Raw genomic sequence first — 21,135 nt, forward strand, 5'->3', positions numbered from 1 at the left:
CTGACGTCACTTCCCGCGGGCGGGGCCGGGCCCGGTGCCGCCGGAGCGGGCCCGGGGAGGCGGAGGCGGAGGGAAGTCCCGGTGCCGGTGCCGGTGCCGGGCCCGGGCGGAGCGGGCCATGGTGGTGCTGCGGGGCGGGGCGGGCCCCGAGGAGCCGTTCCCGTGAGTGCGGGCCTGGGCCGGGCGGGTCGGGGGGCGGCGGTGCCGGGAGGGCCCACCCGGAGCTCCCCCCGGGGCTGTCGGTGCGGCCCGGCCCGTGCAGCGGCGGCGACGCCTCCCGGGACAGCCCGTCCCCAGCGCCTCCGCCCGGGGCGGCCGTGTCGGAGCGCAGCCCGGGAGCGGGATAATCAGCTAATTAGTGTTTACCTCGCCGAGGTCACGGTGCTCCGGGTCACCGAGGCTGGGGGGCCGGGCCGGGTTCCCCGCTGCTGGCCGGGGTACCGGGACACGGGAGCTTTGTGGGGTATCCCTGGCGGTCCCTGACAGTCCGTGGCTGTCCCGCGGTGGCTTCAGCTGTGCGTGTCGGTGCCGTGCCCTGCTGCTAAAGGATAAATAACAGGGACAGGTTAGAAACCCCCCAGCAGGGACCGAGAGGCTGCACTGGGAATGGGAAGTGGAGGGGAAGCCGCGCAGAACTGTCAGTGCTCCGGTGACCCTGGAGCTGCCGGGCCCGTCTCCCTGGAGTCAGGGATTGCTCTGTCCCCAGGGAATGAGTTCTGCTGGGATCCCTCCCCTGGGGTCTCCCCTCGGCGTGGCCGAGCCGCCTTGGACCTGGTTCTGAGGTCACCGGAGCTTGTCCCACACCAGCTGCTCGCTCCTGTTGGCGCCGTCCCGAGGTCACCGTCCTCAGGTCACTGTCCCCTGTGAGCCTCCAGGTCGGTGCTGGGCGGAGGCGGCAGTGCCAGGGCAGACGTGGCAGTGCCCAGTGCCAGGGCAGCCACGAAGAGGCTTCGGGGAGAGAGAGTTGTGTGTGGCTCAGCCCGTTTCACTCCCAGCCATGTGGCTTGGGGGGTCCCCACAGCCCCGGGAGTGCTCCTGCCCTGCTGACACTCATTTTTATCATCTCTTTTTGCCTCCAGCAGAAGAGGAGGAGGAGGGTGACAAACCCCTCTCACTCTGCTGCTCTGCCCTGTAATAACTGGATAAATGTTGGCATCGTGGTGCCTGGACCCCCCTCTTTGGAGGGCTCTTTCCCGGGCTGTGCCAGTGAGCTGTGACGGCTCCAGGCAGCGCCGGGCTCGCAGCTGTGTACTCAAACCTGAGCTGGGGCCGGCGTAAGGTGACTCCCTCTGTTTATTCTTTTATTTTTTAAACCTCCTTTGTATCAAAACTCGATCTGCCAGCCTTGCCCACTTGCTGTCCTGGGTTAGGTTACCACTCCCCACCCGTCCTTTGATCATCACTTGGTTACCTGTGTCCTTTTTTATTTCTTCCAAGCTCACCTCTGCCCTGTTTTCTCTCCAGCTGGAAGGGGGTGGTTGTTTTTTTTACCCCTTCAGCAGCCAAGGCTCAGTCACTGCCCCAGTCCAGGGGAAGGGGAAAAAAAAAATCAAGGTTTTGGCATAGACAAGCAGCTGGCTGCTGGCCCAGGCTACAATCAGATGGCACAGCCTGTTCTGCCCCATGCCCAGGGCAGCTCTGTCAGGGCCTGATTGCAGGGCCACCAGTGCTGCCTGAGCCCTGGGGTGCTGGAAGGAAGGGGACACAGTGGGGACAGCTGTGCCTGGGGGGCACATGACACTGTGGAAGGGGTGAGGCTGTGGTCCTGCTGTGACAGTGGGAGCAGTGGTCACCTGTGGATGGACAATCCTGGGGAGTTGTTTTGGGGCTGTTGGTTTTTTTACCTTCCTTATGCTGCTCTAAAGGAAAGCCATAAAACCCCGAGGGGAAGCTCCTTCATAAGTGGGCAGAGAACAAGTGAAGGCAGTGAAACTTCCTGTTTCTGGTGTTTAGTGAACTTTGAAACCTGAGTGGTTGTGTTCAACACCCAGCAAGCTGCTCGCTCATTACTTGGTTTCTTTTTCACAAAAAATTGTTTCAGTTTGTGGTCGTTCCTAAGTTATGCTTATGACTAATGCCCTGACCATGGAATTGTTGTAAACAGAGGCCAAATGCTTTTGGGTGCCACCCAGGGTGATGTTCCTGCTGCACTGGGGAGGTGCCAGTGGCTTCACAGCACAAGGTGCTGTGAGAGCCTGGCAGGATTGGATCCTGTTTTGCTTCGTGTGCTGGTGGGGTTAGTTACCCAGGTTAATTACCCAGCATGGCCAATGCTGATGTGCTGCTGCTTTGAGCAGAGCCAGCCCTCTGAGCCAGCAGTGACCCAAGGGGGAACAGACCCGGTGGGAGGATGCAATGATAGTTGCAGGAACCTGGTGGCTGATGCTCTGCCTCTCAATTGCCCCCAACATGAGCTCTCCCTGTCCAGCCCCCTGTCCTTGCACTGCTCTCTGCCTGGGGGTCTCAGGTGGGCTCATCCCCTCCGCCATGTCCCTCCAGGAGGATCGAGGACTGCCTGCCCCCGCTGGAGGACTCCCCATCCAAGCGGTTTTCCCCGTCCAAGCGGAAGCAGTATTACATCAACAAGGCCATCCGCAACTCTGACCTCATCCCGAGGGCCAAGGGCCGCAAGAGCCTCCAGAGGCTGGAGAACAGTAAGGACTGGGGCAGGGTCTCTTCCCCAGGGTAGGTAGAAACCTTTCAGGTGGCAAGCAGGGGTGTACTGGGGGCAAAGGCTCTCTCTGCAGGTGTGATTTCCCCTCTCAGAGTTTGCTCTTGCCCTCAGCTCGCTACCTGATGACACTTCTGGAGCAAGATGACTGCGGGAGTGACGAGGGAGAGCTTGACCACTCTGCCACCCCCAGCATCTTCACTGAGGCCTGTAACAACGAGACCTATGTGGAGGTGAGCATGGCCACCTGCCAGCCTGGAACTCACTGGGAGGGCCCTGGCATGGCACGTGGTGCCTTTACCTTGCTCCTCCATCCTGAGGAACCCTCTGTCTTCTGGCCTGAGCTGCTGTACCGCAGGCTCTGCCTGGTCTGGTGTCAGGGCTGGGATCTGTGTGCTTGGTGCCCAGCTGCCTCAGCATGTGCCTGGGGGCAATGAGATCTTGGGGCCGCCTGTCCTGCAGCCTGTGGGGTGGGGGATCTCCAGGCAGATCCTCTCATGGAGAGCTGTGCCTTTGGAGTGACAGGTGCTGGGTGAGCTGCAGCACTTCCTCCAGCACAGGCCACTTGCCAAACCCCCTGTTGCCTCACACCATTGTGATGCTGGCCCTGTAAACAGGTGTTTTGAAATGTGCCCCCTCCCTGTTGTGTTGCTTGGAGCCTTCCCTGGGGCTGGGTGGGTGAGGAGGGGAGTTTGCAGGGTGCTGGGAGGGGGACTTTGGGTGACCATGCACTGCCAGGTACTCCCCACACACCTCTGCAATGGGGCCTGATGGCTTCTGTTGTCAGATCTGGAATGACTTCATGAACCGGTCGGGAGAAGAGCAGGAGCGGGTTCTGCTCTACCTGGAAGAGGAGGCCAGGAAGAAGCACAGGAGGAAGCTGCCTGTCAAGAATGAAGACAAGTGGAAAGGTGCTGGGAGGGGATGCTGGGTGGGGACAGCCCCTCCCTTTCCTTCCTTGTGTACACTTTGGGAAGGGTGACCTTCCCCAAGGGCTGAACCCACTTCCCGCATCATCTGTTTATGGTGGGGCAGGGGGATGCCTGAGCCCACCCCCTGATTGTAGTATTGGGAGTGTTATGCCCACAGACCCCACGTGGACCCGGGAGGGTTTGTGGGAGTCAGGAGTGGCTGAGGTGACAGGCCCAGCAGCCATCCCCTGATGGCACACCCCCAAATCCCTGTACCCCAAATGCTCCTATGCTGGCAAGGACATTGCTGGTCAGGGGATGACTGTGCAAGGGAGTGGCCAGCCAGGGTTCCCTAAGGTGGCTGGGGGACACTGGGTCTTCCTGAGAGGTGACAGTGCAGCCAGAGCCATCCTGCAGGTGCTGTGAGCTGTGTCCAAGTCCCTCCTCCCTTCTCTCTGTCGCTCCAGAGCTCCCAGCCTACACACCCCAGGAGTGTTTCCAGCGCATCAGCCGCCGCCTGCGTTCCACCCTGAAGCGGGGCCGGATCCCCATGGTGAGTGGGGGTGTCCCAGGGCAGCTGCAGGCAGGGCTTCCTCCACAGCCATATCCCCAGGGCTGTGCCCTGGCCTCGTGCGTGGGTGCTGAGCCAGGGCGGTGCCAAATTTCACAGCAGCTCCTGGGAATGTGCCTCAGTCCTTGTGTGACCCCGCTGTGGTGGCTGGTTGCGGACAGACATCCTGCTCCCAGCAGATGAGTTTTCCTGGCTCAGTTCAGATTTTTCTGGCAGTTAATGGGACTTTTTTTCAGTGGTTGTTTCCCAGTCTCTGTGCAATGAGCAGCAGGTGACAGGTGAACCCAGCATGTTTGTGCACGGGGACAGCAAGGAAGTGTTTGGGGTCTTCATAGTGGCCCACACAAAGGCTATTTGGGAAAACTCCAATGCATTTTGAAAGGGGTAAAAGTGAACAAGCTGCTGAGCAGGATGGGGACTGGTGAGTGGGCTGGGGAGCTGGATTGCCATGTGTTCCCTATGCTGCCTGCCCAGACATTGCCTCTGCTGGCCCCCGGGGTGCTGGCTCCCTGCTCCCTCTGCTCAGTGGGGCTGTTTTGCTGCTCTGTTTGTTTTCCTGGTACTAATTAGAGCCTCTAAATGCAGCCTGGGCTCCTCCTGCCCACTGACTTCTACTTGTTTGTCCTCAAATGAGTTGCACCTGCTGTTCGTCTCCAGGGTCACAGTGCTCCAGAGAGCTGCAGAGTGCTGCCTTGTGTCAGGAGGCATGAGGCTCCCCTGGCTGCTCTGAACAAGAGGGACAGTGCCAGCCCTTGGCACACAGAATGTGGAGTTGGCAGGGACAGATCCTTTCCTGCCTCAGGGTGGGAAAGTTGAGATGACTCTTGGCCCTGTGCCTTCCCACTGTCTCCCACCCAGGTCACAGCCTGGGAGCTCCTCGCTGTAACTTCTGGGGAGTCAGAGGCCCCATTGTGCTGTGGTTGTCCCCAGCACAGTCCTCTCCTTGCTGAGACCCTTGCCTCTCCTTACAGGGGACACTGGAGGGGCTGGAGGAGGAGCTGCTGGCCTTCTTCTCTGTCACCCCCCACTCCGTCTACACAGCACTGATGGACAACAGGTATTGCCCCAGCTCAGGATCCTGAGCTCTGGAGTTCACTGTGACCCAGGCCTGCCCCGGGCTGCTGAGGGGCTCTGAGACCCCCTTGGTGTCCTCTCAACCAGGCTCAGGTCTCCATCTGGGGACACCCACCTGGTCTGGTCTCCATGGAGCCCTGGGGAAGGGATGCACCTGGGAATCCCTGCACAGAGGCTTTTGGCACTTTGTGCTCCCCATCTGCTATGTGGGTCCCTGGGAGGGTTGAGGGCAGGGCAACATGTGGGACACACTGGTCAGAGGCATGTCAGCTCTAACCCTGTCCCCATCTCCCCCAGCTTTGAGCGGCTCCTGCTGCACGCCCTCTGCCAGTACATGGATCTCGTCTCTGCCAGTAAGAACCTTGTTTCTGCTTGTTTTTGGTTTTGATTTTGTTTTCCCCTTCCCTCTCCATCCCTATCTCTCCTCTCCAGCTCAGCCTTTTTCTCCTGGCCCCACCTTGCACTGGGGCTCACAGATAACCCCCCACCCCCCTGCCCTGCTTCCTGGGCCTCCCTCAGCAGCTCTGGCCATGGTCACCAGCACTGGTGGTGGATGGCAGCACCCAGAGGGATAGCCAGGCCTAGCTCTGCTTGGGGAGTTTGGGTGGCCCAAAGTGAGGGGCTGCTTTTAGGGCTCCTCCCTCTCCTGTGGCTGCTGCCTCCTCCTAGGGAGCAGCCATGCTTGCACCCCGTCCTGAGTGTCCCCAGAAGGTTTTGTTGCCAAGGCAGGAGAGGAGAGGCACCAGGCTGCATCCCTCTGGAGCTGCCTGTGGGAAAAAAACAGCATGAGAGCACTGGTGCCAAAGAGTGAGCCTGTGGTGCCGACAGGGACGCGTGGAGGTGGCTGGGGATGGGGGACACAGAGCACAGGGAGCCTTCGATCTGCAGAAGCCCCAGGGAGGAGTGGAGGGAGGTGGCTGGGCTGGGAGTGCCGTGTAGCAGGGGGACAGGAGTTTGCTGACTGCTCCCCTCCTCCCCTCCAGGTTCCGACATCGAAGGGAAACGTCAGATGAAAGTGAGCAACAAACACCGCGTGTTCCTGCCCCCCGAGCTGCTTCTCTCAGACTACCTGGGGCAGATGAGCTGATGCCCCGAGGGCTGCCCTGCTCCTCCTTTGTCTGCTCCCGGCCTCCCCCAGCCCTGCAGACCCTTGGCCCTTCCCTGCTCCAGGAGCAGAGTGGCCGTATCCCTCGGCGTGCTGAGGCTGGTGCGGGTGCGGAGCAGGTGTCTCTTGCCCGCCCTGCTCCTTGCACTGCCCTCCTGGAACTGTTTGTGTGTCTATTTATAAGCCAGGTGTTTTTAAAAATAATCAGGCGGGGCCAACTCCCCCTCTGGTGCTGACGCTCGTGGGGTGATTTCGGTCCAGATTTTTCTGCGGTGAAACAGCTCCCAGCGGCTGCTGAGCCATCACTGAGCTGGCGGAAGAGCCCGGGGGCTGCCGCGTTCCGGCGCCCACAGCCCAGGGGTGTGTCCAGGGGGGCTCCCTGTGCCCTGCCTGCACCACGGGGCTGTTTTTAAGTGTAATATAGCCTGTGTTTTTTATCATGTGTGTGTATATTTACATGTGTGTGTGTGTGTGCTGGGGGGTGCAGCCCCCCTCAGGGCTTGCTCACAACTGCCATGGGGGCAGGTGGGGCAGTTTCTGGGGCTCTCTGTGTCCCCCGTGTCCCCAGCACATGCTTGCAAGCTGCTCCCAGGGTGTGCCCCGGAGGTCTTTGCAGGTTGTTCTGGTCTGAGAAGACATTGACTGCCAATAACCGTGGGGACCCCCAGGGAGCCCCTCATGCCTCTTTTGCTGGTGTGGCTTGGGTGTGGGTTCATTCAGGAACAATAAACACGGTGCTCCCCCACTCTGGCTCAGTCTCTTGCGTGGCGACGGGAATGGGAGGGCTGGGCAGAAGTGCGAGGGGTCGTGGGGGGTCTCCTTTGGTACGGCTGGCAAAAGGGTGGTGGGGGCAGGTCTCAAAAAATATGGAACGCTTCACGAATTTGCGTGTCATCCTTGCGCAGGGGCCATGCTAATCTTCTCTGTATCGTTCCAATTTTAGTATATGTGCTGCCGAAGCGAGCACGAACCAAGGAGTGCTCACCGTGGTATTTAAAGCCTCAGGATTTAAGAATACTAAGGATAGGGTGACTAAAAGGGAAGCACACAACGGAGATCAAGGCCTTTAAAGCTTCTCCTGTTTTTCCCAGTCTTGCACCGCCTCTCTGTCTTTGGAATTCGCCAGAATATTCCAAACTCGCAAGTTTAATTCGCTGCCGCGGTGGGTTCTGGGTAGATATTCATGCAAATTACTCTGGTAGGCTGGCCGGTCGGCCCCGCCCACCCCGGGGTGTCCTCGGCGCTGCCTGAGCGCGGAAAGCGGCGCAGGCGCGGGGCGGGGTCCTGGGGAACGGCGGGAGGCGGCCGGCGCCGGTGAGTGCGGCCGATCCGGGATCCCCATCTCGGTACCCTCCTCCCCCCTCCGGTACCCTTTGGGACCTGTGTCCACCCCAGGACCCTCCTCCGCGTTCCCCGCCCTCCCTGGGATCGGTTGCCCCCACGGGCCGCCCACTCTGACTCCTCCCGGTGCCACCGGGCCGTCTCCCGGTGCGCCGGTGTCGCAGGGACCGCGCCCCCCCTCTCCCCCCTCCCTCACGTACACCCCCCATTCCCCTGGGATTGGGGTCCCTGCGGGCCGTGCCCGTGCCCGCGGGGGCGGTCGGTGTGACGGGCCGTGTGTTGCCCCCAGGCAGGACCGAGCCTGTCCCGTGTCCCCCGCCCCGTGTCCCTGTGCCGTGTTCCCGGTCCCGTCCGGGGCCGGACCGCCGGGATGGACCTGGCCTACGTGTGCGAGTGGGAGAAGAAGCCCAAGAGCAACCACTGCCCCTCCATTCCCCTCGTGTGTGCCTGGTCCTGCCGCAACCTCATCGCCTTCACCACTGACCTCCGCAATGAGGAGGAAAAAGGTACCGTGTGCCCGTGCTGGGCTGGGAAACCTCTCCTGGAAGCGCCCGGTGCGCTCTTGGGCGAGTTCACGGTCCGCTGGGCCGGGCGGACGGAGCTCTGCCCTGCCCCCTGACAGCGCCAGGGAACGCTGCTCCTGCTTTTCGTCCCATCCCTCGACCTCTGGCAGCATTTGATGGGGGGGTGTTTGTTCCCTGCTTGTTCCCCTAAACCAGGACCAGCTCCATGTCGCTGTCTGGCCCCTCACTGAGTTCCCAGCACAGTTGTTATCGTGCCTGAAGTAATTTATAGATGAAGTATTTTATATCTTTCCATGTGTCAGCTGAGGCTCTGTGTGCTCAGAACTGATACTGGTGAGGGGGGTCAGGGAGTCACCTCTCTGTCCCTTCAGATCTCACCCACATGGTCCATATCATTGACACTGAGCACCCATGGGACGTCTACTCTGTGAACTCTGGTCACACTGAAGTCATCACGTGTTTGGAGTGGGATCAGTCAGGTGAGCTGGGATCCCTCCTCCTTGTCCCTGTGTCCCAAAGCAATGGAGGGCGATTCCTCAGGGGGTGTTGGGCTGTTTCCCCTGTTCTCACACAGTGCTGCTGTCCCAGGCTCCAGGCTGCTCTCAGCAGATGCTGATGGCCACATCAAGTGCTGGAGCATGACAGATCACCTGGCCAACAGCTGGGAGAACACGGTGGGCAGCATGGTGGAGGGGGACCCAGTGGTGGCCCTGTCCTGGCTGCACAACGGTGTCAAGCTGGCACTGCACGTGGAGAAGGTTTGTCCCAGCACCGGGGGGAAACTGGGGCTGGAATGCTGGTGGAGGTTTTTACCACATCCAGAGTAGATCCAAGCTGGATTGTTGGTGGAGAAGGTTTGTCCCAGCACTAGGGGGGAACTGGGCTAGAGCACTGATAGAGAAGGTTTGTCCCAGCTCCAGGGGGGATCTGGGTTGGAACCCTGGCTCATGTCTTGACAAAGGACTCAGGATCCTGCCTGTCCTGTCTGCCCTGAGCTCTGTCATGGCCTTGGGCAAGTCTAGTAGGGTTTTTTTGTCAAAGAGTAAAGTCAGATTCCTAATTCCAGCTGAATTCCAACGGGCTTTAGAGCCTTGTTTCTGTTGGTGCTTTAAAAGTGTCTCCTTTGGTCTGGTGCCTCAGTTCTGGGCTGGAACATGGAGATAGAGCAGTTCTTTCCTTACCAGTGGTAATTCAGAGTAAATGTGTTCAAGGTGCTGAGGTTTGATCTGGGAATTTGGGAACAGGACCCATGTAGAGATGATCTCCTTGTTTGGAAACATGTGTGACTCTGCAGACTCCAAAAGCCCAAAGCTGCTGAGCACAACTTTTCTCCTGTTTTCTTGAACTCCTATGGTGTCCTCCAGAAATCCTGCTGGTCTCCCATGAGGAGAGCTCTGCAGGTGTGAAGTGCTGTCGATTTTGGATGCAAATGCCTTGGTTTTGTTGCCCTTTGTTACAGTCTGGAGCATCAAACTTTGGCGAGAAGTTTTCCAGGGTGAAGTTCTCTCCGTCGCTGACGCTGTTTGGTGGGAAGCCCATGGAGGGCTGGATCGCTGTGACCATCAGTGGGCTGGTCACCGTGTCCCTCCTCAAGCCCAATGGGCAGGTGCTGACGGCCACCGAGAGCCTGTGCCGCCTCCGCTGCCGCGTGGCCTTGGCCGACGTTGCCTTCACGGGCGGGGGAAACATCGTGGTGGCCACGTCTGATGGCAGCAGCACCTCCCCCGTGCAGTTCTACAAGGTCTGTGTCAGTGTGGTGAACGAGAAGTGCAAGATCGACACCGAGATCCTGCCGTCGCTGTTCATGCGCTGCACCACAGACCCCGCGCGCAAGGACAAGTACCCGGCCATCACCCACCTCAAATTCCTGGCTCGGGACATGTCGGAGCAGGTGAGCAGCTGCTCTTAAGGCAGGTGGGAGTTAGATGAGGAGCAAGGAGACAGCTGTTTGCTTCACCTTGGCTTCCCCATCAGCTCTGGAGGTGACCAGCATGTCCTGCAATGCCCTTGGCATTTCTGGTGGCCATTTTGGTGCATATGGAATTAGGGACCTCACTGTTACCTCCCCCTGATTCCATCCTCTGCTTTTTGCTGGTGGAGCATGACCTGACTGGGAGCAGGACCCTGGGAACAGAGAGTGGGAATGGCTGGGGCAGTGCCCTGGCTCTTGTGATGCTCATGTGTGGGGCTGTGTTCTGCAGGTGCTGCTTTGTGCTTCCAACCAAAACAACAGCATCGTGGAGTGCTGGTCCCTGCGGAAGGAGGGCCTGCCTGTCAACAACATCTTCCAGCAAATCTCACCTGTGGGTGAGTGTCTGCACCAGGTGCTGTAAAGAACAGAAACCTGGCCTGAGGGGAAAGGCAGGACAACTTGTCACATTTGTTATATATGGGATTATCCAGAATCACCTATTTATTTTCAGGTGTTCTCAGTCACATGCTCCACTTTGTCTTTTTGCGTTGTAGGCAGCAACTTGCTGTTTCCAGGAAGTGGTTTGGTTGTTAGTTTCACTTTATAAAAGACATTTTCTATGTTTTGCTGTGCAGCCACCCTTCCTGCTGTGAGCAAAGCCTCCCAGAGGACCAGGATTGGGCAGTGGAGCTGGATTAATCCCCTGCCCATGCAGTCTGGGCTCCACCTGATCTCAGATTGAACAGAATCAATGGAAGCAGTTTGTTTGGTGAAATACAAAGGATTATTTTGTATAAGGACTCTGTAATCACTGTCAGAAGAGCCTTCTATCAGGAGATATGACAAAACAAGTTGTTTGTATAATTCAGAAAAACATTAGGGAAATACAAGGGAAACGTATGAGAAATCTATAGGAAATGTACTGGTCTAGTGGAATGAAGTGCCTTGTCTGTGATCCTGCTTGGTTGGGGTGTGTGTGTAGAAACACACACCTGGCTTGGTCCTGCTTGATCCTGCTTGGTTGGGGTGTGTGTGGATTTGATCTCTTAGGGACAGATGTCTCGCTTCTTTTCCCAAGTGGGAGACAAGCAGCCCATGATCCTGAAGTGGCGGATCCTGTCTGCCACCAACGACCTGGACCGGGTGTCAGCCGTGGCACTGCCAAAGCTGCCAATCTCCCTGACCAACACGGATCTGAAGGTGGCCAATGACACCAAATTCTTCCCTGGGTTGGGTAAGGAACTCCTGTTGTCCTTTTCCTAAACACATGACTTTTGTCCAAAACTTCACCTATGTTTTTTGAGCTGTTGCTGAAGTACAGGAGCAGAGCACATGGAATGCTTATGGAAAACTTTCAAAGACATGGTGTTTTCCCAGCCATCCCATTGTGTTTCCCTGGGAAGAGGCATATCTCTGTGAAACACTGACGTGGGGTCTGGGAGCCCCTGGCTCTTTGGCTGCTCCTTGTTGCCACATGGACCTGCATGGTGGCCACAGCTCCGGGCAAGGGCTGTGCTGTACTGGGAGGAGCCACTGTCTCAGCCTTGGTTGTCTCCTGTCCCCAGGCCTGGCCTTGGCTTTCCACGATGGCAGTGTGCACATCGTGCACCGGCTGTCCCTGCAGATGATGGCCGTGTTCTATGGCTCCTCCTCGCAGCGCCCCGTGGATGAGCCGTCCCTCAAACGCCCACGCACTGCGGGGCCCTTGGTGCACTTCAAGGCCATGCAGCTCTCCTGGACCTCACTGGCCCTGGCTGGTGTGGATAGTCACGGGAAGGTTGGTGTCTCTTACAGCTGGGTTAGTTCTCATCCAGGCTCTCTGAGTGACGATGGATTGCTCAGAAAATGCTGGAAATTTCAGCTGTGTGATATGTGTTAAATGGGAAGGGATGTACCCCATCACTGCAGGAATTGTTGCTGAGTCAGGAGTGAGCTGCATTTGGCCCTGTGTTGTGTTGTAGCTTTGTGGGATGTTTTTCAAACCCCTTCCTGATGCCAGTTTTCCTTTGCCTCCTCCTTCAGCTGAGCATGCTCCGCATCTCCCCCTCCATGGGGCACGTGCTGGACATGAACATGTCCCTGCGGCACTTGCTGTTCCTATTGGAGTACTGCATGGTGACTGGCTATGACTGGTGGGACATCCTGCTCCACGTGCAGCCCAGCATGGTCCAGAACCTGGTGGAGAAGCTGCACGAAGAGTACATGCGCCAGAATGCAGCCCTGCAGCAGGTTGGTGGGCAGGAGCTCTGGGCTCACTCCAAGGGTGGGCATGGGAGGGCTCAGGGACTGGGACAGGGGAGCAGCCAGTGCCACTTCTCAGGAGACACAGGGCTTGAGTGCCTAGTTCAGGTAGTGCTAGAGCTGGGATGGGCCTCCATGTTAGCAGTGTTTGCTTTCACTGACATCAACGGGTCTCTACCTGTAGGAGACCTCGGATGAGATGCTGAAGTCTATTTTTGGCAGATTCTGGGAACAGCAGCACAGTTTGTACATGCCCAACACAGTGTTCACTATTCCTGTCACTCCTGTGGCAGAAAGGGAGAGCAGAGAATAAAGCAGCAGCAGCAGCAGCTTTAATGAGCTTATGCTAATGTGCATTTTCCTTTGTTTCCCCATCACTCAGGTCCTCTCCACACGCATTGTTGCCATGAAGGCGTCGCTGTGCAAGCTCTCCTCCAGCACCATCGCCCGTGTCTGTGACTACCATGCCAAGCTCTTCCTCATTGCCATCAGCTGCACCCTCAAGTCGCTGCTGCGCCCTCACTTCCTCAACACCCCAGACAAGAGCCCCGGGGACCGGCTCACCGAGATCTGCTCCAAGATCACCGATGTAGGTACTGACTGCTCATAGCATCCCACACTGCCTTCCTGGTGTTTGGGATTGAATCGTTCCCCATGGTCCACTATGAAGTGTCATAGTCTCCTGGGTTTGAGGAGGAGGAGAAGGGTGACCACCATGGGGAGGGGATGAGGTTTGTATCCATCTTCCCGAGCCAGGTGATGTCTTTCTTCTGTTCCAGACATTGACAAGGTGATGATCAACCTCAAGACAGAAGAGTTTGTCCTGGAGATGACAACATTGCAGTCCCTGCAGCAGCTCATCCAGTGGGTGGGGGATTTTGTGCTCTATCTCCTGGCCAGCCTTCCCAACCAGGTGAGGCCTGGAGCCCCAGAAACAGACCAAGGGGGCACAAACACCCGTAAATAGTGTTGGGAGGCTTTAGCCAGGGCACATAGGAGCACATGTCCCTGTCAGGTGTGGGAGGGCACTGGGGAGTAGTGCAGGGAACAGCAGAATTACAGAATGGCCCTTCCCGTGCCCACTGGGGGCTGTTGACGCAGTGACTGGCTGTGCAGAACCTGCAGGACTCGGAGAAACTCCTGATGCAGCTCTGCATCTTTGGGTGACACCTCCAGTCTCCCACACTCCTGGCAGCAGATGCTGCAAGGTGTGTGCTGCTGGAAACAGGAGCTGTGTGGGTGCAGAGCAGAGGCTCAGGCAGGTGTGACCCCACCTGTGCCATTGTCCTGCTGCAGGGCTCCCCGGTGCGCCCCGGGCACAGCTTCCTGCGCGACGGCGCGTCCCTGGGCATGTTCCGGGAGCTGATGGTGGTGATCCGCATCTGGGGGCTGCTGAAGCCAAGCTGCCTCCCTGTGTACACGGCCACCTCCGACACCCAGGACAGCATGTCCCTGCTCTTCCGGCTCCTGACCAAGCTCTGGCTGTGCTGTGAGTGTGACTGGTTCCCTGCACAGCAATTCCTGCCTCGGTGGGGCTGGTGCGTGCGAGGAGTGACTGTGGGACGTGACTCCAAGGGGGGTCTGGCGTGTTTGGAAAGGGCAAGTGCAGCTGCCAAGGTTATTGTTTTCCGGACTGAGTTGGCAGTGCAGGAAAAGGCTGCACACAGCTCTCTGGAGCTCTGAAGCAAAACTGTAAAAGTCATGCTGGTTGTTTGTTTCATTTTCCACACAGGTCGTGAGGAAAATCACATCACTGAGCCTGATGATGCCCTGATTGACGAGTGCTGCCTCCTGCCCAGCCAGCTGCTCATTCCCAACATCGACTGGCTGCCCATCAACGATGGCATCATCAGCAAGCTGCAGAACAAGCAGCTGGTCCGGCTGCAGTTTGGGAAGGCTCCTGGTCTCGTTGGCCACACTGTCTCTTCCCAGTTCGATGCCTTTGTCAGGTACAGACACGTGGAATGAGTGGGTGCTGTGGTGAGGAGCGTTGGAGGCATTTGGGTCTCTCTGGTTTGGGACGCCTGGGGGTTTGGCTTGTCCTCTTGTTGATTTGACCCAAGAGCAGTTTGTCCTCTCTGCTCAAATCCATTTGTCAACTTGTATTGGTCTGGGAATTTGAAGTACTGCAAAACTGGAAAAATACTGGAAAAACCCGCTGGTTTGTGATTGATTGATGTCATTGTGTCCACAAATCCCATGGCACTGGGCGAGCAGAGCCTCTGCCATGTTGGTCACTGAAATGCAGCTCTCTGACCTGGGAGCAGCTTGTGGAAAATGACATTCTGGAAAAGTCCTGTTCTCCTTCCCCAGGGCCCCTGGACAGCCCAAAATTGACCACCTGAGGCGGCTGCACCTGGGCGCGTACCCGACGGAGGAGTGCAAGTCCTGTACCAGGTAAGTGATGTTGTCACTGCACAGGGCAGCGGGGCTCAGGCAAGGTTCAAGACTGCTCTGGGTGTCCTTCAGGAGCTCTCTGAGTAATAGTTATGGTTAAGGTGTCCCCAGCCTGGGACACTCAGGGCACTGTCAGAGTGTCATCGCTGTGACCTGTCCCATGGGTTAAAAGTCAGAGGGATCAGATCAAGTTCTTAAATTATCAATCTGGTCAGCGGGGTCAGAATCATGCCTGGAGGAGTCTCTATAGTGACTCCTTTATATGATTCCCAGATCTGCAGTGCTGGTCCTTAAAGCTTCTGTGTGCTCAGAGCAAGGCTGAGGGGAGGAACCATCCAGCACCAATGCTCCCAGTTTGGGGTCGTCTTTCCACGCAGGCGTGTGTTCCTTCCTCTCCTCATCCACCCTCATGGGAGAGCCTGGATTTCAGGATAATGGCTCAGGGAACAAACATCCATCTAGTCATGTGATTGAATTAGCTTTAATTACTGGGTTTAATAGAAAGCCTCTGTAGCACATCATTTTTGTGAGATGACTGTCGGCTGTTTCATGTGTAAACAGCAGCTGGGGCTATTCTGCGCCAGGCTCCGTCTCCAGCTCCAGGAGGGCCCTCAGTGGGATGTTGCTCGCTGGTTTCAGCTGGTTTCAGTGCTCTCAAGAGTCACCTGCAGATGACAGGAGCCGTTTTCCCCCACAGATCCCCAGACCCTTGCATGATCTGTGCAGCACCCCAGCAGTGCTGGCTTTTCAGGCCCCCCCCAGGCTGGTTGCACCCCCTGTGTCCCCCCAGGTGTGGCTGTGTTACGATGCTGAAGTCGCCCAACAAGGTGACAGCAGTGAAGCAGTGGGAGCAGCGCTGGATCAAGAACTGCTTGTGTGGGGGACTATGGAGGAAGATGCCCCTCAGCTACTCCTGAGCCCTTCCTGGGGCACAGTGGGGCCCAAGAGCTGTGTGGGACTCCCTCTACAGAGGTGTCGGGACAAGGGCACTGCAGCTCCTCTCCTGGAAAAGCTGCTGCTGCTCTGCCTTGTTGAGCTGTGCTGGAAAACAGAGTGGAGAGAGCTCTTCTTTTCCAGGGAAGAGCTGGAAGGGAATGCCAAAGGTTTCCCCATCATCTGGGGCCTGGGAGGGGGTCAGAGCTGTGCTAGTGGAGCTCTCTGGGCAAAGAGAGGTGATGTGGTGGCTGAGCGGGAACAAGATCCCAGGTGAAGGGAACAAACATCTGGTATCTCATGCCCATCCTGTCCTTCTGGCTGCTTGAGAAGTGCTGGGCACTCCTGATCCCTGAGCAGATCTACCCCTCGGAAGGGAGCTGCCCCCTGTGGGATCACAGCAGGAACACAAGTGCTGCTTCCTGGAGTGAACCCTCCCTTTGGCTCTTGCTGTTGTAAATAAAAATTCCCTTAATTTTGTACAGAACCATGTGGTTTGTTTCTGTGGTGTGACGTGGCCACCCAGTGCAGGGCTGGGGCAGCAGAGCCATGGGAGAGCACCCAGTGCATCTGTTGGGAAATGAACTGCCAGGGGAAGGGGAAGTGGATGTTTTCAAGGTTCTGCCAGGTCCTTATGAACACACGAGGAGAGAACATCAAATCCTTGGGGTTATATAAATCTCCAGCTTCAGGCAAAGCTGGACACTTGAGCATGTAGGAGGAGGAGCATTCCTGTTAAGACTTTTGTGCTCCCTTGGCTGCATTGGGCAGGAAATCACAAGCTCACGGTGCCAGTGTGGCTGTCCCTGTGGAACCCCAACCCTTTGGGGGTCAAGTGGGTGACTTGGGCCTGCTCTGTTCCCAAGGGTCCTTCAGTTCTTAGGGAGGAGAGCCTGGAGCCTCCTGCTGTGCTGCATCCCAGCCAGGCAATTCCATGTCCTCACAGACCCTTCAAGGGAAGGAATGAGCTGATTTTTGTACATTCCTTTCCCTCTGGAACTGCATTTTCATCATTACTAAGAATGAGCTGGTGGCAGAGAGCTCATTCCTCGACTCCAGCCAATGTTTCACTGTACAGAGCTGTACAGAGCTCTGTGCCTTGCTATTCTGCTGGTAATTAAAGACTATCAAAAGGCTAATTAGGAAACTACTTTGTTAAGGCTCTTTTCCCCTGTAAGTAAAACTCAGCTCAGGCCCTTTGTGAGCTGCTTTTTCTCAGAGAACAGGTTTGGGGTTATTTAACGTTTGATTGGGAACAGGGAGCAGCAGCACAGCAGGAGGACGGAGCAGGGTGACAGACATTCATGTCCCGTGTCCTCCACGGAGCTCCCAGGACAGGGCTGGAAAGGTCTGCCAGTGCCCTGGGCCATGCTGCTGCCCTGCTCCCATCCCTTGTGCCTTGGACCTGCTTCTTCCAAGCACTGGGGAGTGGGAGAGTGGAGTTCTGTGTGGAGGACACGGGACAAGGACCAGGGTTGTGGTGGGAAGATGGGAGTGTACCTCACTCTGCCCCTCAGCTCCTGGGACAAGAGGGATCCAGTGAGAGCCCTGCTGGGTCCCAAAAACAGATCCCTGTGTAGGAGCAGAGCCACTGCTGCCGTATCAAGAGAGGACAGATTCTGCTTTCCCAAATGTTCACACAATGATCCTGCAGGAGGTCCTGGCTACGGACCTTATTGCAGCCACACCACAGGATGTGTCCCCTGCTCCTACCCAATGCCATGTGGTCCCCAATGGCTTAACCCATCTCCCACCCCATGTGCCTCTCCCCTCAGTGAGGGGCTCCTGCACAGAACCCCCAAACGAGCAGCTCTGCAAGAATCATCACTTTTATTGCAGTGGTCGCAGGCAGCATTTTTGGGCACCTTCAGCAAAGCCTGTGGGGGATTGTGACCCCCACCTTCCCCCAGCTGGGCCCTGTGCTTTGCAAGTAGGGGGCCAGGGAACCCCCTTTCCCGTGTCCTCGCTGTCCCCTGGCCCAGTCTTCCTCCTGGCGTGGGGCGACACTCCAGGAGCGGGATAGGCGGCAGTGGGAGCCCCTGGTGCGCAGCTGGGTGGCAGTGTGGGTGCTCTGACTGTGCTGGCAGCAGCAAGCCATGGCATGGAGCAGGTCCGTGGGGTCCCCTCAGCGAGTGTCCCCCTCCCCATCTGCAGAGGCCATGACACTGTCGATCCAGGCTGCGTACGGGGCGATGCGGGTGTAGATGGCCGGTTTCTTGTAGTTGCCGCAGACACGGGAGCCGGCTGTGAGCACCCCCTCGGCCACCCCTCCACAGACCAGGGGGCCACCAGAGTCTCCCTGCAAGACCAAGGCTTGTCAGCATGGCCAAGGGTTCACTGGGATGCCCAAGCACTGTTCCCACCCCTCCTTTCTGTCTCCAGGCTCTTGTGAGCTGCCCTGCACAGGTCAAGGAGCCCCCTCACCCTGTGGGCTGCCACCCATGGCTTCCCCTAGGCTGTGGGAATTCTCCCCCCTTGCCCTCTCCCAGTTCTCCCAGTGGGGTTGGCAGCCCCAGCCCATGGGTCTGGCCATGGCTCCTGGCAGGCAAGTGGTACCTTGCAGGTGTCCTTCCTGCGGGAGTCGGTGCACATCATGTTGTTGGTGATGGTGCCATCGTGGCGCGTGCGGTGGTTGCAGACGTAGCGGCTGATCACCGGCCGCTCCACCTGCTGCAGCCTGTCTGGCCGGCGGCCACTGTGGCTGGTGGTGCCCCACCCTGCCACCTCACACATCGTGTCGGGTGGCACGTCGCTGTCCTCCCGCTGGAACGGCAGCACCTGCACGTCTGTGTTCAGCTCCGCTTTCTCTTCCAGCTGCCACCAAGTGAGAGGGGACCTGGGTCAGGGGGACAGCTATGCCCACAGTCCAGCAGGGTGTGGCAAACCCAGGCCCAACACTCCAGGCTTGGTCACACTCAGGGCTTTGTCTCCTGACCAGAACCCCAGGATGCAGCTGGAGACCAGAGTTGGAGCCACATGGAAGAAGGAGGTGTTTGGATGCATAGGACAGGGAAGGAGGGACAGGGGAATCAGGCCCAGGCTGACCTTGAGGGTTTCCTCTGGCCTCCATCAGTGACCCAACAGGGTCCCAAGGGACAGCAGGATTTGCAAGAATGAGGAGAGGTGTCCCCGTGGCCCCCAACTCACCTGGAGGAGGAGGAGGTCGTCCTTGTTGTTGTGGATGTTGCTGCCGGGGTGGGGGAACTGGGCACGCACCCGGTACAGGCGTTTGTGGGGCTCCGGCTCTGTGAGAGAGTGGGCACCCAGCAGTACCTGGAAGAGTTTGCCATCCCTGGAAGAGAGTCAGAGTGTTGGACAGAGCTGGGCATGTCGCTGCCCCCAGCCATGGAAATGGTGCTGGAGGGGGCCAGAGAGCCCTCCAGGGTTACCTGTCACTCTTGCAGCCCCTGCCCAGCCTTCACTTCAGGGGAGACCTAAGCCCCACGGTCTGACACCAGGGTCAGGGCTATGTAGTGGGGTTTGGCCCGAGCCCAGCAGCCCCTCCAGCATGGAGTAGCTGTGCAGTGACCCCCCACACTCACGTGTCCTCAGTGCAGTGGGCAGCACTCAGCACCCACTGCTCGGCGATGAGGAAGCCCCCACAGACGTGCTGCCCATCCAGCTGCAGCGAGGCCATGTATGGCTTCAGGTGGGGCTTGGCCTCATAGCCCCCCAGGATCCGTCCCCGGGGCTGTCCTGCAGGAGAGAGGCCAAATCAGCTGAAGGGCACGGGGCAGTGTCATTCCCAAGGTCTCTTGCTGAGCTTCCTGCACCCCTCCCTGTGGACTGTGCCAGCACCTGGCTACAGGTGGAGGCAGGAACTGGGGGGCTGGGCAGGAACTCCCTCGTGCTGGGGACATCACTGCCCTGTCCCCATCCCGGGGTTCAAGGAGGTGCACTCACCGTTCACTGTGGCCCCGAGCAGCAGCAGCAGCACAAGGACAAGCACAGGAGCAGGACTCGGCCCCATGGCTGCAGAGGAGTCCGGCAGTGCCTCTGCCCACCTGGGGGGGTGTGCGGGGGTTTTGGGGTGCACAGGGACTGGGGGGCGAATGCTGCTCACCCAGGGCTGGGGCTGGGACTCGCTTTTATGTCCAGTTTGGGACAGCGGGGGGGCAGGAAGGGGGAGGCGGGTGGAGCGAGGGGAGTTTACACAGCGTGGGCCGAGTGTTTTGAAATATTCAGCTTATAAAAGGGGTCAAGAGTTCCCGGCATAAACAGGGAGGGAGGAGGAAACAGCCCGTCCCAGCTGCTGGGCCTGGCACCCGCCGCCGGGGATTTCTGCACCGGGGTTTTCAATGCAGAAAAAGTTCGGGCTCTTGGCATATGAAGGCTCCTGGCACATTCCATCCCTCAACCCGGACCAGGGACCCCCGCCAGGCGTGAAGGGGGTCACTCCTGGTGAATGCTGGCTGCCAGGGATACACCCTGGTGGGTGCAGAGGGATATAAAAGCATCCCCTGGTTTTGCCCTTGGACTGACAAGAACATCGGAGTCAGCACCTCGGGGAACACCCCTGCCCCTCGGGGGCAGTTGTTGGAGAGGTGATGGCAGCGACAGGGGCCGTATCCGGGGTGTCAGTGGAGGCAGCAGGGGCGCCAGTGACGGCCGCGCCGAGGATGTCGGTGGCCGTGGCAGCGCCGGTCTCCTCTGCCTTTCTCCCCAGTGCCACTAAGCGGAGCCACCGCCTCGGATCCCGCCTGGTCCCGGCGCGTCCCCGAGCTCCGGAGCCGCCCGCCTCCCCCGCCCGGGCTCGTTCCCGGAGCCACTCACACCGCCTCGGGGCTCCCCGCGGGGACAAGACCGGGTTCCCTGCCCGCCTGGGACCGAGGTCACGCTGTCCTCGCCCTTTTCCGGGGCAACCACCGGCCACCGTGGCCACCCACAGCTGGGTCTGGCCACGCTCCGGCCAGCACAGTCAAGACCGAGCAGGGCTCGCAGGGACACAGGGCGAGAGGCTGGAACTCACCCCGCCTCCTTCTCCTCCTGCTCCACGAGCCTTTGCAGCTCCGAGCTGCCGTGCTCCCTTTGTCCGGTTGCTCAGACGCTCCGTTGCCCCGACCCATGACCCCCAGACCCCCCACGCCAACAAACCCACCGGCAGCGGCTGAACAGACTCACCGGCGAGGAGGGAACCAGAGCAGGGATGCCCAGGGACTCAGGGGTCCCTTTGTGGGAGCAGCTTTGCGTCCCCGCTGTCCCCTCGCGGTGGTGGCACATGGTGGGCGGGGGTCAGAGCACGCGGTGTTGCGGCCGTCGCTCAGGCCGGGGATTTTCCGCAGGGAGAGCGGCTTAATCGCAGCTTCCAGGGATTCAGGATTTAGATGTTAAATGTGCCAGGAGATTTCTGCCCACTTAGGGCCAAAAATGGAACAAGAGCAGCATGTGGGGCCACACAGAAGCAAGATAGGACCGGGAGAAGGTGGAAGGGGGGGAGTGGATGAGTGGATGCAGC

General features: G+C 58.5%; 3 protein-coding genes and 1 non-coding gene across 6 annotated transcripts; 2 read left to right on the plus strand and 2 right to left on the minus strand.

Moving 5' to 3' along the window:
• Positions 1–10: 10 nt before the first annotated feature.
• R3HDM4 (R3H domain containing 4) lies at positions 11–6,411 on the plus strand. Its single transcript, XM_071578022.1, has 8 exons — positions 11–162; positions 2,500–2,654; positions 2,786–2,904; positions 3,459–3,582; positions 4,050–4,135; positions 5,125–5,210; positions 5,525–5,580; positions 6,211–6,411. Exons 1-8 carry the CDS (start codon positions 119–121, stop codon positions 6,312–6,314), a joined length of 774 nt encoding a protein of 257 aa, XP_071434123.1. The 5' UTR covers positions 11–118; the 3' UTR covers positions 6,315–6,411.
• A 781-nt stretch (positions 6,412–7,192) lies between these two features.
• LOC139683346 (U6 spliceosomal RNA) lies at positions 7,193–7,299 on the minus strand. The gene has a single exon (XR_011699772.1). It is a non-coding gene; the product is annotated as a U6 spliceosomal RNA (small nuclear RNA).
• Positions 7,300–7,592: 293 nt separating this feature from the next.
• MED16 (mediator complex subunit 16) lies at positions 7,593–16,167 on the plus strand. 3 transcript variants are annotated; one of them, XM_071578229.1, is made up of 15 exons: positions 7,593–7,646; positions 7,967–8,179; positions 8,569–8,676; positions 8,786–8,955; positions 9,657–10,088; positions 10,399–10,504; positions 11,188–11,343; positions 11,675–11,886; positions 12,132–12,338; positions 12,733–12,943; positions 13,130–13,263; positions 13,647–13,839; positions 14,083–14,299; positions 14,664–14,747; positions 15,538–16,167. In XM_071578229.1, the coding sequence occupies exons 2-15, from the start codon at positions 8,044–8,046 to the stop codon at positions 15,662–15,664; spliced, it is 2,493 nt and encodes an 830-aa protein (XP_071434330.1). In that variant the 5' UTR covers positions 7,593–7,646; positions 7,967–8,043; the 3' UTR covers positions 15,665–16,167. The 3 variants fall into 3 exon arrangements, with proteins under 3 accessions (XP_071434330.1, XP_071434329.1, XP_071434331.1); XM_071578228.1 differs by having other exon boundaries at positions 7,596–7,646; positions 7,963–8,179; XM_071578230.1 differs by lacking the exons at positions 7,593–7,646; positions 7,967–8,179 and having other exon boundaries at positions 8,587–8,676; positions 8,772–8,955.
• Positions 16,168–17,491: 1,324 nt separating this feature from the next.
• LOC139683289 (complement factor D-like) lies at positions 17,492–19,766 on the minus strand. The gene is made up of 5 exons (XM_071578278.1): positions 19,584–19,766; positions 19,223–19,376; positions 18,828–18,972; positions 18,237–18,494; positions 17,492–17,979 (listed from the first exon to the last, which is right to left on the minus strand). The coding sequence occupies exons 1-5, from the start codon at positions 19,648–19,650 to the stop codon at positions 17,806–17,808; spliced, it is 798 nt and encodes a 265-aa protein (XP_071434379.1). The 5' UTR covers positions 19,651–19,766; the 3' UTR covers positions 17,492–17,805.
• Positions 19,767–21,135: the final 1,369 nt, after the last annotated feature.

Source organism: Pithys albifrons, chromosome 27 (assembly GCF_047495875.1).
Source record: "Pithys albifrons albifrons isolate INPA30051 chromosome 27, PitAlb_v1, whole genome shotgun sequence".
Classification (NCBI taxonomy): Eukaryota; Metazoa; Chordata; class Aves; order Passeriformes; family Thamnophilidae; genus Pithys; species Pithys albifrons.